This window comes from Protomyctophum parallelum (assembly GCF_964188405.1).
Source record: "Protomyctophum parallelum genome assembly, chromosome: 18".
Taxonomy (NCBI): domain Eukaryota; kingdom Metazoa; phylum Chordata; class Actinopteri; order Myctophiformes; family Myctophidae; genus Protomyctophum; species Protomyctophum parallelum.
In genome coordinates, this window is record NC_139716.1 from 16,322,383 (window position 1) to 16,339,882 (window position 17,500).

The 17,500-nt window shown below is 45.6% G+C and overlaps 1 protein-coding gene across 1 annotated transcript in view; it reads left to right on the top strand.

Moving 5' to 3' along the window:
- Window positions 1-310: 310 nt before the first annotated feature.
- Window positions 311-17,500, top strand: part of prox3 (prospero homeobox 3) — a 19,733-nt gene continuing 2,543 nt past the window's right edge. The window contains exons 1-7 of the mRNA XM_083788666.1: window positions 311-509; window positions 10,738-11,043; window positions 12,274-12,658; window positions 12,818-13,040; window positions 13,866-14,099; window positions 15,128-15,852; window positions 16,405-16,513. Coding sequence (XP_083644792.1) covers window positions 10,740-11,043; window positions 12,274-12,658; window positions 12,818-13,040; window positions 13,866-14,099; window positions 15,128-15,852; window positions 16,405-16,513 — 1,980 coding nt within the window. The 5' untranslated portion in view covers window positions 311-509; window positions 10,738-10,739. The remainder of the gene's footprint in view (window positions 510-10,737; window positions 11,044-12,273; window positions 12,659-12,817; window positions 13,041-13,865; window positions 14,100-15,127; window positions 15,853-16,404; window positions 16,514-17,500) is intronic.

Below are 17,500 nucleotides of genomic sequence, written 5' to 3' on the forward strand. Positions count from 1 at the left end.
CACACACGCACGCACGCCTTCTGCTCTGTATCAAATGAATACAATCAATCCACTGATGGATGTGTGTGTGTGGTGTGGGGGGGGAGGACCCACGCACCCCCCCCCCCCCCCCCCCCACACACACGCACACACACACGCGCACCTCGTACCTGACTCCCACAGAGAGAGAGAGAGAGAGAGAGAGAGAGAGAGAGAGAGAGTCGGAGGGGGAGGGAGAGGGAGCTGGAGAGGGAGATGGAGTTATGAGAGAGAGAAGCGAGGGAGAGTAGAGAGAGATGGAGAGATAGATAGGCTGAGAGACAGACAGACAGACAGCTATAGAGGAAATAACAGGAAAGTGTGTGTCATCACAGTGGTGTTGGGTTCGCGACCTGCCTGCACGCACGCGCGCGCACACACACACACACACACACACACACACACACACACACAGGGACGGACGGAGTCGGTCGGACACAGCAGCAGCAGAGCTCTCCTCTCCTCTGCTGCCTGCCTGTGCGATTATCAAAGTGAGTTTTTATACTTTATTTATTATCACAAAAATGTCCTCGTCAAACTTTACATCTCGTTTCGTAAGATAACTAATCGATTGTCACGCCGTCATTTCATCGTTATAATTACTCGCGTCACTACGTGTTTGTAAATGTAGTAAATGTGCGCGTGTTTGTTCGTTTATTATTTTGGCGTTTGTGCTGCGACATGATAGTCCGTGCATGATGCATGCACTGCATGGCCGCCGGCGTGCGTTTATATTCCGTTAGAAACGACAGTCTGGGTCGTTTACCCCCCCCCCCAAACCCCACAGGAGAGCAGATCTACAAGCTCTCAACGCGTTGCGTCGCGACGCGTTGAGTCCTTGTAGATCTGCGGATTGCTGTCCCGGTGTTATACCAACATGAGTGACCTGAAGAAATATGTGCCGCTAGAGTGGAGTTTATTGCAGTTTTCTTCAAGTGAAAATGCATTATTCGTGCGTTCGTGTTGCTTAGTCTGGTGAATACTTTAATTTAGTTGTTTGATGTTTCATTGTTGTGAGGTGACGGGGAAGAAGAAAACTGAACCGTACCGTCGAAAATGTACTGCCTAAAAAGCAACATGTAGCGATAGGTCACCGATGTGGGTGCGACAGGTTGCATGCAACCCGGCAGATGTTGCTTCAAAGCCGCTGTAGTAGGCTAGAAAACAAATAATAATGACACAAGTAATTTTAATGACACAAGTCAGTATTATTATTATTATTATTATTATAAATACATTTCTTAAGATAGGTTATTTCACCTATGCATAATTGTTTAGCCCTTAAAAATATATATATATCAAAAACTCCAATGCATTATTGAAGCTAGGGTAGCTGATATTTCTTTAATGGTTATTAGGCTTAATCACTGTTGCTGAATTGTCTTATAGTTATATTAGCCTGTGTATAGCTATACTAGAAGGCTGGCTATGCGAGAATTGTTTCTCTAATTTATTTCCCCTATTTATATTTCATTCTTAGTATAGGCCTAGGTCTGCATATATGACAGTTTGACAACCCTGCACCCCCAGTATAATTATACGGGGGTGGTTGTCAAACTGTGGTCCTGGGTCCTGTGTGTGTGTGTGTGTGTGTGTGTGTGTGTGTGTGTGTCTGGGGGGGGGGTTACTGATCCCACGAACGGAGATCATCGGCATGCTGGCGGACATTTTTGTTGAAATATATATATTTTTTTGCCACCGACATAATGTACAATAGTGGACAATAATATTAACAGAAACACCTGTGGGTCCATTTGGTTCCATTTGTACACTATCAGAGTTAAGGGATTGATTGTTTGATTGAAATTTGTATTAACAGTTTGCAGAATTACAGTACATTTCAAGCACAACTCAATACAAAGACTGTTAACTGTGAGTGGACGTGAGTGGACATGGGTTAGGGTTAGGCCCTGAGACTGGGAGGTCGGGGTTCGATCCCCGGCCCGGGTCATACCAAAGACTAAACAATGGGACCCAGTGCCTCCCTGCTTGGCACTCAGTATCAAGGGTTGGATTCAAGGGGCCAGCTAGGCACTCCAACGTTGAAGCGCTGGGCCCTAGTGGTAAGAGGAAGGACTGCAGGCGGACCCGTGGATTCATGACGAGGAAACCCTGTGCAGCTGGGCTTTAACATTGAGCGCTCAGTTGCACTTCCGCATTTGACCTCCAAAATTTTTAGGTAAAATGCGGAAATGCGCCCAAAAAGGTGGAAATAGACGGTCCCTCCGGCGGCTTCAAAACGCCACTGAGCAACTTCCACTGACATGATAGCGGAGGGGGCGGAGCTTCGTGCCAGTTCAGTCTCTATCCTTTTAATACACTATGGTTGGATTGGGGGTATAAGTCCTAGCGTCAAGTCCAGGGGGTGTACATACTAGCGTCATGTCCAGGGGGTGTACATACTAGCGTCATGTCCAGGGGGTGTACTAACGTCATGTCCAGGGGGTGTACATACTAGCGTCATGTCCAGGGGGTGTACATACTAGCGTCATGTCCAGGGGGTGTACATACTAGCGTCATGTCCAGGGGGTGTACTAACGTCATGTCCAGGGGGTGTACATACTAGCGTCATGTCCAGGGGGTGTACTAACGTCATGTCCAGGGGGTGTACATACTAGCGTCATGTCCAGGGGGTGTACATACTAGCGTCATGTCCAGGGGGTGTACATACTAGCGTCATGTCCAGGGGGTGTACATACTAGCGTCATGTCCAGGGGGTGTACTTGTATCATACTAGCGTCATGTCCAGGGGGTGTACTTGTATCATACTAGCGTCATGTCCAGGGGGTGTACTTGTACATATCAAGCTACCTCACATGCCCCATAGGCTCCTGCCTTATGGCTCGGCAAGGCTAGTACTTACTCCCATAAGTCTGACCTCCCGTTAGTCCGACGTATGTGGCGGTTTAAGACTGAGGTTAGGGTTAGCAACCTACGTGACCGGTTAAGACTGAGGTTAGGGTTAGCAACCTACGTGGCCGGTTAAGACTGAGGTTTGGGTTAGCAACCTACGTGGCCGGTTAAGACTGAGGTTAGGGTTAGCAACCTACGTGGCCGTTTAAGACTGAGGTTAGGGTTAGCAACCTACGTGGCTGGTTAAGACTGAGGTTAGGGTTAGCAACCTACGTGGCTGGTTAAGACTGAGGTTAGGGTTAGCAACCTACGTGGCTTGTTAAGACTGAGGTTAGAGTTAGCAACCTATATGTGGCCGGTTAAGACTGAGGTTAGGGTTATAGGGTTCGGAATTAGGTTGGAATAGTGAGAGGTCAGAATAATGACATGGCACCGAAATAAGAGTATACTGTACAGTATATCACGTGGAGTCATGGAGTCTTTGTCAAGCATCAAAGGGTTTAAGTGGTGCTGAATATGCAGCTCAACAAAAGCTAATTAAAAAAGCTAATTCATCAAGTGTATGATGGAGGACGATTTCACCATGAATTTAAATCTCCGCGATACGATTATCGTAATCACAAATTCACAATAAATGATAAATAACGGCTATCGCCCCGTCCGTCCCTATAGTCTGCATGCTGTGCATCAGTGGTTCTCAACCAGTGGTCCTTGAGGGGGTTCCAGGTGGTCCCCATAGCTAAACGATGGAGAGTTGGTAACCAAATGGACCCTTACAGGTCCATTTGTTTTCATTTTATGTCCTCAAGGGTTAAATTATTGTTAAACATCTGCATTACTTAATTTACAAGAAGTCTACACAATTAGAGCATGTAGAATAATTGTTATCTTGATCAACGTTTGCCTGTTGTCTCTCCTAATGGTAGCAACATCAATTCAGAATGGAATTGTAGACTAAATCGTATCCACCAACAACAAAATATTAGTTTTGGGTGTGAGGGGCTAAATGTAATCAAATGGCTCAAATGAATAATGGACCTTGATATGAAAAAGGGTTGAAAAGCACTGATACATTTCTGTTTCAATGTGGTGTTGTTGTTGTTGTCGTCCATCCATTCGCAGTGGTGGAAAGTAACTAAGTAGGCTACATTTACTTAAGTACTGTACTTAACTACAATTTTGAAGTATTTGCCCTTTACTTGAGTCATTCCAATTTGCAATACTTTTACTTGTACACCACTACTGGCAAAACAGTTTGCCGGCCACTGTTACAGAGCTGATCATGAGGTTATATATTCCCTTCTTCTCTGGAATCCTGCCTCAAAGCAGACCAGAGGTAGAAAACTGTCGCTAGGGACACATGCATCAGTAAGCAGGAACTGGGGGTGGCAATGAAGGACCGGGAAGTCTGGCGTGGCATTGTGAAATACATGATCTCGACCGCAGTCGAAAAATTATGGATGCAAATATTGTACTTTTACGCCACTATTTGAGTTACTAGTTACTTTGGAGATTTTGATTATTATTACAAAAAACATACAGTAACCACTTCAGCCCTATATATATATATATATATATATATATATATACACACACACACACACACAGACATTTCGGCCATTTGAAAATAGACAATCTACAAGCTCACAATGTATTTGTGATAGTATTTCTAAATTGCATTATTGGTACTTTTGCTTAAGCAAAAAAATGTGCGTAGTACTTTTTCCACCACTGGAAGAGGCTAATCTGTGGCTCTATCTATCAGCCATCTGGGCTGTATTATGATGCTAGGGGAAGAACAGGCCATTTGAATAATTGATATTTAGCCTGTTTATGTGCTTGAGGATTAATTCTTTTCATGTTTCCAACGACCGCATGCATGCATGCAGGGGACCAATGCTCTGTCTGTCTGTCTGTCTGTCTGTCTGTCTGTCTGTCTGTCTGTCTGTCTGTCTGTCTGTCTGTCTGTCTGTCTGTCTGTCTGTCTGTCTGTCTGTCTGTCTGTCTGTCTGTCTGTCTGTCTGTCTGTCTGTCTGTCTGTCTATGTGGTATAAGTGGTAGTGTATCCAACTGAAGTGGATTATTGTGTTATCAGTGCTAAGTAGCACACACATACGCACGCACGCACGCACAACAGTAGCCTACAGATCTCTCCCTTTCTCTCCCCAAGGACCATTGACCATTGTAATCCCTCTCTCATTCATCCTCTCTACCTCTGTGTGTGTGTGTGTGTGTGTGTGTGTGTGTGTGTGTGTGTGTGTGTGTGTGTGTGTGTGTGTGTGTGTGTGTGTGTGTGTGTGTGTGTGTGTGTGTGTGTGTGTGTGTGTGTGTGTGTGTGTGTGTGCGTTTGTGTGTGTGTGTGTGTGCGTTTGTGTGTGTGTGCGTGCATGTGTGCGACTGTGCGTGCGTGCGTGCGTGCGTACGTACGCATGCATGTGTGTGAGGGTAAACAGTGTGATCAAACAGTGCTTGCAGGCTGTCTGAACTGATAACAGCGAGAGACAGGGGGACAGAGAGAGACACTGAGAACAGAGGGATGAGAGAGAGAGACAGTGAGTTATATAAAGAGAGTGAGAGAGGAAGGAAACAGTGAAGGGTGTACAGTAGGAAGTGAGAGGTTGTGTGCGTGCGTGCGTGCAAAAGTTAAAAAATGTTCTGTTTCAGTATGATGAACACCACGTGAGGTTGTCCTGGTGACGAACAATGTGTAAAATAAATTCTGTAGGGAAATAATTCCCCCAAAAGTCTGAATACACCTCATGTCACTTTCACTAGCTCGGTGCAAGGATTTTATGACACATACAGCCATGGTTCATCAACCCCGGTCTCACCCAAACTTCGAGAAATAGCACGGATTGGCATTTCTTTCAGTTTCGATTTTGTAACCCATTTTTCACCCCTGTGTCAATTATCTAATGTGATCCTGGGCTCCACCAACCTAGTCCCCATATATGGGGGACATGGGGAGAGCAACGGACTTGAACTTGCTTCCTTCATGCATGAGTGTTCAAGTGTTCAAGTTGCTCCTTTACACCCGACAGGGGGGAGTTTTCCTGGTTGGACGTAGCGCGTGGAAGGAACACGTTATTCCAACCAGTTCCTTTCTCTTCCATCAGGCTGGCCAGGGGGAGGCTTGGCATCCGTACACATTATTTCACTGAAATCCTCGCCGCCATCTCTCTCTACCGAACGTGAGCCACGAGAGACACCACCGAGCATGCGAGTTGCTGTGTCGAGCGTTGCGAAGTTCGGTAGAGCCGACTCAGCCCCGTCCCAGTTGTAACCCGATAGCACAGAATCGTAAATAATGTCAAACCTGAACTCGCCCAAACGCGGTGAAAATAGCACGGATTGACGATTCCGTACATACAATCAGAGACGTGCAGAGGGCACTTTTGGACAAAAAGTGCGAAAATAGAAGATCTATTAGCTTGTAGATCTGCTATTTTCGGGGCACAACCCAGCACTATAGCTAGTGGAGATGCTGTGTACGACATGGATTTATAAACATATTTGTTCAAGTTCAGGAGAAAAAAAGCTATTCTCCTGAATGCTGCCTTTCCGGCATGCAGGAAAGGAGTTTAATTTGCGTTTCTTTCACCATAGTAAATGCTGCATTCATGGTCTGGAGAGGGCAGTTGTTTTACAGACGGGTAAAAGGGCAGGGGGTGAAGCCTCCTTTGATGTCTATGTGTGCACGTCCCTGCATACAATACTAGTGAAAGCCACGCCTCCGTCGCTGTCAAAACAATCATTTGGATTTGGAGGTTTTCCATTTTTGTATGTACGGAATTGCCAATCCGTGCTATTTCACCTTGTTTGGATGAGATCGGGCTGTGTATATAAGGTCTATATATAATAGAGTGTCGTAGTCCCGCCCCCTTTCATGACGACACCAGGCCCAGGAAATAATTCCCAATGCATTTTCCCCATAGGCTTTTCAAAAAGTATTTATTTAAAGACCCTTTAAGCGTCGTACAAAGCCAACTCGGGTTGTGACAAATCATTACAACAAACAAAAGAAAGAAGAAGAAAACGGCAGGTTACAATACTTTTTTTGTTGTTTTTCTTCTTTGTAATTATTTGTGTGGTCCAACATATTGTGTTTGTTGTCATGATTTGTCCCAACTCGAGTTGGCTTTGTACGACGCTTAAAAGGTCTTTAAATAAATACTTTTTGAAAAGCCTATCGGGAAAATGCATTGGGAATTATTTCCTGGGCCTGGCGAAGTTCCTCTTTCTCTTGCTGTGCCAGTTTTGAAAGAGAAACAAGTGGCCAGGTCTATGAAAAACAAGCACAAATGAAAATAGCTGATCTACGAGCTCACAGCGACACATTGTGAGGTTGTACATCCATTATTTAAAAACAGAATATTATTCTATATATTCGAGTAATGAGAATGAATTGAAATATTTTGAATATTTTAATTAAAAAAGGCACACAATATGTTCAGATGGATGTCTGTGGACAATTACATATTAATCGGGGGTTCCTTGATGTGAAGAAATGTGGAAGCAAACACAAATAAGCAACTACTACTACACTTTAGAATCGAGCCCAAAAAAACATCAACCAAAAACATTTATTTGCAAGTAACTCTACAGAAAAAACAAGTCAAAGGTTGCTTATAATAAGTAGACATGGCAACACGGCCTGAAGGAAGCAAAGCACACACTGTCCCCGTGGGCACACTGGACGCGTCAGGAGCGTCAGAAGAAGCTGAAGCCCTTCTTCTTCGTGGGGTTTTTAGACAGCTGGTGGATGGAAAAGAAGCTCCACCTCCGCGCCCGGCGGACGCGACGGACAGCTTCATGGACGCGCTCTCCTCCGTGTCCGTTGGGCGCGGAGGTGGAGCTTCTTTTTCATCCACCAGCTGTCTAAAAACCCCACGAAGAAGAAGGGCTTCAGCTACTTCTGACGCTCCTGACGCGTCCAGTGTGCCCACGGGGACAAGGAGCCCCAGTACCTTGGCGGGGAAAAACGTGGATAGGGCTTTACTGCATTTGCACTTGATCCATTTGGCAGAAATTGGACCACAGTACTGACAGACTCTCTCTCACTGGTACCTATTGCTTTTTAAATGTGTCCATGCACTTCAACTGTCTCGCACACTTGAAACGGTCTCTTTCTGGAACCATCCCACTGAGCATATTTCAGGCTATTAGATGTCTGAAATACATGTAAATGGCCGTCTAAAAATGCATTAACTAGCCTAAAAATGACTGTTTCAACAGATATATATAGACGGTCTATATGTAGATGTTTAAATAATCTAATAATATAATATAATAATAATCAACATCTAAGCTAAGCCATAGACCGCTATAAAACTTTCATTTTTATACCAGTTATAGCCTGGTTTTAGTCTTTCACTAATTTTATTTTTAAAGTTTTCACAAACTGAGACATGACTCACATATACACAAACAAACTGACATATAAACGTAATACACATACCTACATACATTATACCTACTGTACATACAAACATACGCCCATACATCATCTTCTTCTTCTTCTTAATTCATATAGTCTTCAAAATCATAAAACCTTTGTACTTGACAGGAACTTGGTTCCTTAACCCATTCTGGACGGGAACCCCTTTTGGTGTTTAAAGCATTGTGTTATGCTTTAGCTATTTTTGAAAAATCATGAAAATGTGGCGCAAATCTTTGAACATATACCACTGACATAGAAACGTAGGTCGTCAGGATTTAGAAGACATTTGTAGAATCGTCCTCAGGTCTAAATGGCCATTGATAATATTTCTGCGTATTCTCCTCTCATATATTCCACAACTGGGCCCCAAACTAAGAAAAATCCATCCATGTCTCATGTCCATGGAGAACAGATGGTACATCATGGTACAACATCAATCCAACATTGTAATATTGACAACCTTGCACAGTATCAGATTCATTTCCATAGAATACTATAAGGATTCTCTTAAATCTATTTAACCCGTTAAGGCCATACCTATGTTTCTGTATCAGTGTGGTGCTCAATATTTCATGTCAAGGACCCCAACAATGATATGTAATTTAATTGGCCACCGACCCCCCCATCTGAAAATGTTATTCCAGGAACCCCTCAGAAGCAAAGATTTGAAGAAGAAGAAAAACGTTCGCATTCAAAGATTTGTGCCGCATTTTCACGATTAAAAATAAATAGCAGACCTACAAGCTCATAGCGCGGCACTTGGTACCGCGCTACGGACAGAGCCACATTAGATGTAGCTTTGTGAACCATTTTTTGTTTTTTCAATCATATTTGCTCCTTTGATATGGTGTAGTTTGTAATTTATGTATAATCTTGAATTGAATTTCCTGGGGATTGTAATTGCAAGATATCTTTTTACTATTTAACTTTAACTTTAACTTTCCCCCCCCCCCCATTGATGGACAGTAATTGCAATTTGTGAGTCCTGTTCCCAAGACTGCCTGCTGTTCCCTATGGAAATCAATTTTTCATATAACTTGTTTTTTTGTATCTTCAGCAGGCAGACAACAAGTCTCTCAATTTGCTCTGGTCCCTGTCCTTTATATTGGGGTATGGGATTTAAGTAATTTAGACGGACGTCTAATAGCGGACTATTGCTCAGTGGTTCCCAAAGTGGGGTCCGCGATGCATAGCCAGGGGGTCCGTGAAATAATTCAGATTTTCTTTTTAATGGTTTTTTTGGCAGTGAATTATGGTATGTGTATATTATAATCACAGTAATCCTTAGTCATATTCCATCATTCAAGGGTCTTTGGATATGAAACAGACTCCACACAGTCACTTTCTGTTAAGAGTGCTGCAGAGGCTGAGTGTCTGTGACTGTGACCAGCTGATGGTCGTTGACACCTAATTGATGCATCAAGGAAGGCAATTATGTCTTTCTGCACTGTCAAATAGGTCTACATATATTCTAAGATAAGCATCTTAAATAAATGTTGTGAAAATGTGTTAAAAAAAGTTTTAATACAATAGTTCCAAATGGCATCTAAATGTATAAGGTTGCAAATATGCTTATCAGTGTTGCGAGGATGAGGGGGTACCTGGAAAAAAATATTCCCCCCCAAAGGTACCTGGGCCAAAAAGGTTTGGGAACCCCTGGTTTACACAACATCCCTACTTCACTGTTCTGAAGCTGGTTCTGAAGCAGGTTCTTTGGGGGGTGAACTTCACAAAGAATGATCTTGCAAACAGTATCCCCACCATACGTAGATATCCATGAGGCCTAACTAGGCATGGGATACTGTGTAATGTGCCAAAATACTTTTTGCGTCAGCTATTTTCAATACGTGGAAATCCAGCCTTTTATTTTCCACAGATAGATTATGCAATGTCTCCCCCCATAGGATCTATAATGAATTGCAGCTTGGTTGGATGGTTCTGTGCGTCAATGTTTGTTTCCATTCATTCCATCGTCAGCTGCTTATCCGTAGTCGGGTCGTGGGGGCAACAGCTCCCCCAGAGAGCTGCAGACTTCCCTCTCCAGAGCAACATTAGTGACTTCCTCCTGGGGGAACCCGAGACGTTCCAATGCCAGTGAGTCGATGTACAGTAATCTCTCCATCTGATCCAGGCGAAGATGTAGCGAGTCTCTCTCGTGTGACTGAACTCCTCACCCTATCACTAAGGGAGATGCCAGCCACCCATCTGAGAAAACCCATTTCGTCCACTTGTATTCGGGACCTTATTCTGTCAGTCATGATCCACACTGGAATGAAACTGATCTATAAGCTGTGAATGTATTGTATGTAATGTATGTTATAAAAAATGTAAATTAAAATATTATTAAATAAAATTAAAAACGATGGTTCTGACAAATTCTCTCTCTCTCTCTCTCTCTCTCTCTCTCTCTCTCTCTCCCTCCTCAGCGATGGACCCGCCCTCAGATCTCTTCGATGACTCCACCCCACAGATGATGCGCGTGTTTGGCCCCTCCCCTTCGTCTCCCCCCCGGTCCAACTCCACGGTGGGACAGCGCCCTCTGGCTGCCAGGAGGAGACCCCCCGGCTTCCCCCTCATCCACCACCTCCTGCAGCCCGGTGCCGGTGCTGGTGGAGCCCCCAAGAGGTTCGGAGGGCAACTGCATGCCAACGCACAGCAGCAGCACCCCCCCGCTCTGGGGGGCTCGCTCCCGTACACGAAAAACACCCCGGGAGAGGAGCAGAGGAAAGACGGTGTGTGTGTGAGACTGTGTGCGTGTGTGCATATTTGTGTGCGTGCGTGCTTGCGTGCGTGCGTGCGTTATGAATTACACATTATGAATTCCACGGTCGGGCAGAGAATGGAAAAATCGTACATTCCAACTAATTCGAAATGAAAACATAAAAAATTCAGAAATAAAATAATAATAAAAATAAAAATTAAAAGGAATTTCAGCAGAAACACATAATAACTAGATAAAGTGCCAATCGGCACAGGTCTCCACCAGGATTCTTCCTCAGCCTAGTGGGAATATGCGTGCACAGTTTCATCGCAATCGGACGCTGCCGAGTTGTGGCCATTTGCTACTCCTGAAAACTGTAGGAGCCAATCGTGGCCAATCAGGATGGAATATGAGAAATCAAACAAACCTGTGTTGATCACATGACTATGGAGATCATGTGTACCGATTTGCGTGAAATTTGGATAAAATCTGAAGGAGTAATAATAGAAAATGTGTTTTACATATGTGGGCCTCCTGGTGGCGCTATAAAGAGCAGATGTGAAAAATTCCAGACAAAGGTTTTTCCTTGGCCTCTAGGGAGTTGGCATACAAAGTGATCCACAGATTCGTGCAGTTAGAGGTAAAAACACTTTTCGGCCAGTTATAGCGCCACCTTGAGGCTGAGTTGAAATTGTTCATGTGGCATTTCGTCCTCGGCCTAGTGGGAATGTGGGTGCACAATTTCAAGGAAATCACGCGATGTGTTCATGATTTGCAGCATTTTGTTTGAAACTGAGCACTCCTGTGAACTTTGGAAGCCAATCTTAACCAATCAGGATGGAGTCTGAGAAATCTGAAAGACCAGTTTCGTTGAATGGCTGTAGAGAGACTGTGTACCAATTTGCGTGATGTTTGGACAAAATCTGTAGGTGTACTGTGCAAAAAGTTGTTTTGCACAAAGCGGCCTCCTGGTGGCGCTATAACAGGCCGTTCTGGAAAGTTTGGGGCAGAGGTTCATCGTTGGCATCCAGGGAGTGTGTGTGCAAAATTTGGCATCGACCGGGTTAACGGTGGCCGAGATTAGCTACTAACGGACGGACACACACACACACACACACGGACGGACACACGGACGGACGGAGTGCAAAACATACTCTCCCCACATGCCTTCGGCCTGGTGGAGACAATAATTACAAGCGTAAAATGTGACCGTTATGCATGAAACCTATGAAAACACTCATGTTCCACATTCGTTCCACAGAGGAGGGAGGGGAAGACCACGAAGGGACCGAGGGAGACGACTACCACCACCTAGTGGCCGATTGGCGCCACGACGCCCCGAGAGCCAACAAGAGGATGAAACTGGAGGGGGGCGGGGCGGCGGGAGGGGGAGAAGGGGCAGAGAGAAGTAGGGGGAGGGAGAGGGGGAGGAGGAGGAGGGGGGGAAGGGGGAGAGAGAAGGAGGAGCTTAAGGAGCAGTTGGAGGAGGCGCGCGAGCGGCTGCGCGCCCTGCGGGACAAAGTGTGGCGGGCGTTCGGAGAGAAGATGGCCGCCGCCACCGCCCCAGAGGAGGAGGAGCAGGAAGAGGAGGAAGAGCATGGCCTCCGCGAGAGGAGGAAGAGGAGGCGCAATGCCGGGGGAGACGGGTAAGGCCTCTCGACTAGTAGTGTTGTTTTTGGCAGCAAATTTTGATTTTAGCTTTAGTCATAGTCTCTTTCATTTAGTTTTAGTCACATTTTAGTCACCTGGAATGTTATGTAACCTGACAATTAATGGTGGTTTAAAATGGGTTGTAATCACGACAGCCTAAGAGGCGGAGAGGAGGACGAGGAGGCAGATTTCTTGGCGGACGGGATGACGATGTTCGAGGAGGAGGAGGATCAGACCGTCGGCGTCTCTCTCTCACTGGTCGGCGCCGCCTTGAGGAAGCCGAGCTTCGCTTCCGGCGGACGAACAGGGGCCGAGCGAGAGAGACGGGAGGAAGAGGAGCAGGATGAAGGGGCGATGATGATGGAGAGAGCGCTGGGGGTAGGTAATCGTTATTATTAGTGATAATACTTATTATCTTTTATCGTGATAAAAAAACGCTCACAGAAATCGCATCGCCGATATGAATGTATTGTTAAATCGTCCTCCGTCATATGCTGAATTTAGCGTTTGTTGAGCTGCAAATTCAGTACCACTTAAACCCTTTATACTTGATAAAACAGACCTGTAAAGAGTGTATTTGCCCAGGCCGTAGCGTAACGGTCTGGGCACCGGACTGGTGATCCAGTCGCGGTGTGCCGCGGGTTCGACTCCCGGACCCGACACGGCCTTTACCGCATGTCATCCCCCCATCTCTCTCCCGTTTCCTGTCAGCCTACTTTCTATCCCTTACAAAATCAATAAAGGCGTAAGCCACAAAAAAATATCTTAAAAAAAAAAAAAAAAAAAAAAAGAGTGTATTTGGTACGCTGTTTTTTCACTCTAGTCTACACAAATAAATTCTCCAAAAGATCTACAAGGCGTTGTGAGCTTGTAGATCGGCCGTTTTTGCCCCCCCAGAATATGCTGGGATTCTGGGTTGTTAAAAGTTAAAAGTTGTTAAACAAAAGTGACATTTTCTTTGTATATATTTTCATAATGTAAATATTATCCCAAGCGGCACACTTTACTACTTATTTCGATGGAAATAAGCGAATTAGCACAAAAACATTGAGGGCTTATATTAGGGGAAATAGCCAATAATGCCCTTTTGCACAAAATAACACCTGGACCACTTTGGTGGGGACGTAACAACTACAAATATAGGTAAGAAAGCCTTATAGCATGGAATTCTGGATAATGAACAATTATAACTTTGATCCCTAGGTGGGGGTTTGGCTGGGCTATGATGATGATGATGAGGAGGAGGGGCCAGAGGGCGGGCAGAAGTTGGCGCGGGCGCTGAAGCTGGAGCTGGGTGCGGCCGTGGCGCGCGTCATCGACCGCGTCCTGCGCCTGTACGGCGAGGAGGGGACCGCCCCCTCCTCTCCCCCCACCCCACCACCTTCCAGAGGAGGGGGCAGGGTCGAGGAGGAGGATGAGGAGGAAGAGGAGGAGGAGGTGAGACCCCCCCAAATGCAGTGATGTAAATAGGTTTTCAATGTAATTAGTCCCGGGATGCAGGGATGGTCTTTTAGATGAGTCCCAGGGACATTTTATGAGTCCCACTTCAACTACGTTAAGAGTCATATTTTGTCATTTTTTACAAATTGCAGCATTTAACTACAATTTCATTTTATATGGTTATAATGTGGTTATATGCATGTAGAAAACAGAAGAATAAATGATTATTACAACTAAAGCTAGCAAAATTAACTAGAATAAAAAACAGTACAGTAGTACAGTAGTGCATCTCGTGGATGCAGAGGCCGTTGTTTCATTGTGTCCCTTAACTATAAACTGCGTTTTGGGATGCAAAATGCACCCTTTTCAAATGTATAGAGCACCGAAGTCTGACGTCTTTTACACATCCTATGGATTCCTACCTGGGTCATGTTATTTTTTTCCTGCCCATTCTGAATTCTGATAAGACTTGTTTCAAATCAAATATGAGTGACTGACTATCGTAAACGAAACAGAGCCAAAGTTATTCTCCATAGAGAAATTAATTCCGTGACCCAGGGGATGAATGAGTGACGTCAGGACTATTCTAATCTACCGATGCTTTTAAAAATGGACTCAAAACGTACCTTTTTAAGATTTAGCTTTCTTCTTTTTATTTATTTTTTACTTTGGTCTCTTACTAGTCTACGCCTTAGGATATTTCACTTTTTTCTAAATGTTTTGGCTGTAATTTTATCGTGTACTCAGGCTTTTAGGAGCACCCCCAGAAAGTTTTCAAGTTGCTCAATTCAGTATTTAGATATTTGATATAACACGCCTGCTTCCTATACCTATACAAACAAAACAATGTGGGATAAAATGTTGAGCGGGGCGCTAGCCTCTCCGATGCATGGCTGTTGAGGATTACGTCATATGGCAGCCAAGTCTATTGGATTTTTAATGTTTATTTAGAGGACTTATGACGTAAATTGTTTAAGTGAGTTATAAATAACATTTTATTTATTTTTTGAATGTCATTATTCCAGAAGATGAGAGACGCGGAGTCGGGGGGAGGAGTCGGACCAGGGACCGCCCATCGGTGCCCGGCCAACCCGCCCAGACGGAGAGGAGGGGCCGATCATCCAATCAGAGGAGGAGGGGGAGGCCCGCCCACTCTCCCCTCACGCCTCCTAAACCCCGCCTCCTCCTCCTCGGCCCACCCCCCCCACCACCACCTCCCGCCACGCCCCCCTCCTCTTCATCCTCTTCATCATCATCAACATCCCTCGCTCCTGCACCACCCCCCTCCTCCTCCTCCGCCCCCTCCTCCCAAAAGCTCCTCCTCCTTCCTCTGCCACTCCCCCTCCTCAGCTGGCTCCGCCTCCTTCCCCCCCCTCCCCCCCCTGCCCCTCCTGCATTACTCCATGCAGCAGCTGTTCTCTCGCTCTCTCCCCCCGCCTCCTCCGGGGGGCGGAGGGGGGAGGGGCGAGCGAGAGGAGAAGCGGGGGAGCGGCGGCCCTGCTCTTCTCTTCGGCGGCCCCTCCGATCCCTTCCTGGACTTCCCGGGGGCGGGGTCTCATCACCATTCCGCCGGCCCACCCCACCGCCACCACGCCGCCTTCCCCCCTCTCTCCCTGCTCTCCGGCGGACCCTTGGACCCCCAACACCACTACCCCCACCACCACCACCACCAGCACCATCAGCACCCCCATGTGGACAGAGAGAGAGACGCGGCCATGGACGGAGGGGACCTGTACCTGCCTCCCGGCGCCATATCCTTTTACGACCAAAACTATATACGACGAACTATATCACCGTCGAAGACTAAATAAATCTAAGCTATGAGTGACTAAAATAAGACCAAATAAATTGACAATTTCTAAATTGTACTTTCTAAAGTTAAAAATTAATATAATAATAAATTTTATCGGCCAAAAAAAGGTCATCCACGGTTGTTGGAAAAGTAGTGCAGGGCAGCGGGATTCGATCCCAGGGAGGTGTGGGTTGGGAGTCTTAATGACTAACGAGGCACGCTACCAAGCTTCCAGAAAGGGGTTTTCTGGCTGTGTTAGAATGTGAGAATGCCCTGCCCCTAATATTTAGTAGTACTAGGGCTTTGCCCCGCCCTACTAGGGCTTTGCCCCGCCCTACTAGGGCTTTGCCCCGCCCTACTACCGCCCTACTACGGCGTGGTCTTCGCGTAACTTAGTTGCTTAGTTTCACGCCAGCCAGCACTGCCCTGCAGAAGGTGAAATAGCGACTGCATGCTTTAAGAAAACCAGGAAATTCCAGCGCTATAGTGTCCTTAATAGGTGATGTTCCACAGCCAGGAGGGCCTGTCTCCCTGTCACCTGAAGAAAGCCAAGCTGATGTTCTTCTACGCCCGCTACCCTTCCTCCAACACACTGAAGACCTACTTCCCTGACGTCAAGGTTTCTATCCGTCCTCTTTCTTCTCCTCGGGCTCCTGAATGAGCTGGAAAAGTGTGTGTGTGTGTGTGTGTGTGTGTGGTGTCTAAGTGGGAGCGGCCAGGTCTTAGGTGAATTGTTTAATACAGATTTGTAAAGAGCCAATTATGTCATTTCCTTGAGCGGTATACCAAAATCCTGCTACTTCTGCCAAATTCCAGCAATGCACTCTACAGCGTAGGTCTTGCCCATGCAGCGTGTATTGGAGGTGCAAGAACTGTCGAAACAAACCGCAATGATTTGTTTGCTCTGCAATGAATTAATGATGTTCTTGTTAACCTGCCAAGGCGTGAAAAAGCTTTGATTTTCGTAGTCTGCGTACCTTTTTCCTCATCCCCGAACCAGTCTGAGAGTGTACAAATAGAACCAAATGGACCCGGTTCCATTTGTACACTCTCGGGGTTAAATTAACATTGATTTTACAATATAAATTGGTGTCCCAGAGATAGAAATGCCATTAAATGGGGGTCCGTAGACTAATGCATGTCAAACTGGGGGTCCTTGAAATTAAACTGGTTGAGAATCACTGCTAGAGCCATACAAATCTTCTCTTTTGGGGTCCTTGACATGAAAAATTACCCACAACTCCTCCCATGACCCCTCAAAGGACTTAAAGCGATACTAGGCAAGTGTACGTGTGTGTATAGTGTGTACAAACACACTCCCTCCATAAATGTTTGACACTTTTATTATGGCCCAATCAATCAACTCAGTGCAGAACTTTTGTAGACTTTTTCAAGTGGGATATAAATTTGTGGGTCCTTGACATGAAAATGTGTGAGAACCACTGGTCTAATCAAACCACACATTACATGTGGTTGGCAGTTTCACTGTACAAGCCGTTTGTACTACTTACACATGCATGGCTTAATCTTTCACGCAAGCATATGCTACTGGCAGGACCAGGTAAGCCTCATGTTCTCTCTCTCTCTCTCTCTCTCTCTCTCTCTC